The sequence below is a fragment of the Malurus melanocephalus genome, unplaced genomic scaffold (assembly GCF_030028575.1).
Source record: "Malurus melanocephalus ecotype Western Australia unplaced genomic scaffold, MMel_1.1 scaffold_466, whole genome shotgun sequence".
In the NCBI taxonomy this organism is placed as follows: Eukaryota; Metazoa; Chordata; class Aves; order Passeriformes; family Maluridae; genus Malurus; species Malurus melanocephalus.
In genome coordinates this window covers 253,834-255,159 of record NW_026623698.1, presented here as the reverse complement: position 1 = coordinate 255,159, position 1,326 = coordinate 253,834, and the positions used below count along the sequence as shown (strand labels likewise).

Here is a 1,326-nt window from a genome sequence, read left to right as displayed (position 1 = left end):
CCTCGGCGCCGCCGGAGCGGGCGGCAGGAGCGGCGGGGAGGATGCCGTCCGTGAGCCTGCCTCCCAAGGAGAACGCGCTCTTCAAGCGCATCCTGGTGAGTGGCGAGGCGGGAGGCCCGGGCTCGGCCACGGGGAGCAGGGGGAGGAGGCCCCGGCTCTTACCCCGAGCCGGCGGCGAGCGGAGCCCCGGTGGCACCGCCACGGCTCCTTCGTGCCGGGGCAGRCCGGCCCCAGCGCCGCCTGTCAACCGCGCCCCGTCCCGCCCGGCCGAGGCAGCGCTGGCGGCCGCCGCCTCTCCCCGCTCGCCCGCCGGGGTCCCGGTGCTGGCCGCGGTGAGGCATCCTGGGCTCCGGGAAAAAACCCGCGGCCGCTTCATTCATCGCTCGCCCTTGCAGCCGTGCTAAATCACCCGCCCTAGCTGCACTTTTTTTTTTTTTATTTTTTTAAACTCTTCTGTAACTCAGATTTTTGCTGTAGACAGTAACCACGTTTGTTGGTCTGGGGGAAGATGACTTTCAAAGGAGGAAGTGGAAAAGGATGAATTTTGAAGCTTTCCCAAAGTTTAACTCGCGTTCAGCTCCTGTGGAAGTTTGTCAGTCGGTTTTTTTCTGGGTGGCACCTGGCATGTGGATGAGAGGACATCCGGTGGAATTTAGGCAGTAAGCCTGGTTTTTAGAATGAGGTTAAGATGGTCCACACTCCAAATACTATCAGAGTGTGCTCAATTCAACGGCAACTTAAGGACCTTGTTTCAGCTTTGATGCGGTGTTGTACGAAACTTGTGTTTCTAAGGATTTGGGTTGAATTGCAAGTGTCTCAAGTTTCTTAGTGAGCAACTTCAGTGGATTTATTTAGATTCTGTATCTAGACCAAGCATGCTATTGTTTTCGCTCACAAGAAGTCAATTTTGTCTAAAAATCTCATGTTGTCTTTCAAAGAGACTTAYGTTACTATTTTGAGTCCTTCCGGAGATCAGAAGGAAGATGAGTGCTGTAGTCATATTGAAATAACCGCACTCTTAAAGTTCTGTAAACTTCTTCCACTTTAGTGARAAGGGTGTGTACACTCACACCTTTTTCTGTCATACCTTTTTCCAAAATATTTTGTGAAAAATTTAACCTACAGAACAGGAAAGCCCTATGAAAAGGCATGTGGTCATGAAACATGCAGTTTCAGTTAGAGTTTAAAGATAGATATGGATGAACTATAAATCTAATTTCTGCTTTGAAAGATTCAGTTGTGCTTGGGASTTGGTATGATCTTACACTGAGTATGTAGTTTTTTATGGGTTTTGGGCTGGGAAAACGTGTTGCTGCTCAGGGATCC

At 50.5% G+C, this 1,326-nt stretch overlaps 1 protein-coding gene across 1 annotated transcript in view; it reads left to right on the top strand.

Annotated features, from left to right (window-relative positions):
• The first annotated feature begins 6 nt into the window (after positions 1 to 6).
• Positions 7 to 1,326, top strand: part of NAA15 (N-alpha-acetyltransferase 15, NatA auxiliary subunit) — a 36,135-nt gene continuing 34,815 nt past the window's right edge. Inside the window, exon 1 of the mRNA XM_057380697.1 lies at positions 7 to 95. Coding sequence (XP_057236680.1) covers positions 42 to 95 — 54 coding nt within the window. The 5' untranslated portion in view covers positions 7 to 41. The remainder of the gene's footprint in view (positions 96 to 1,326) is intronic.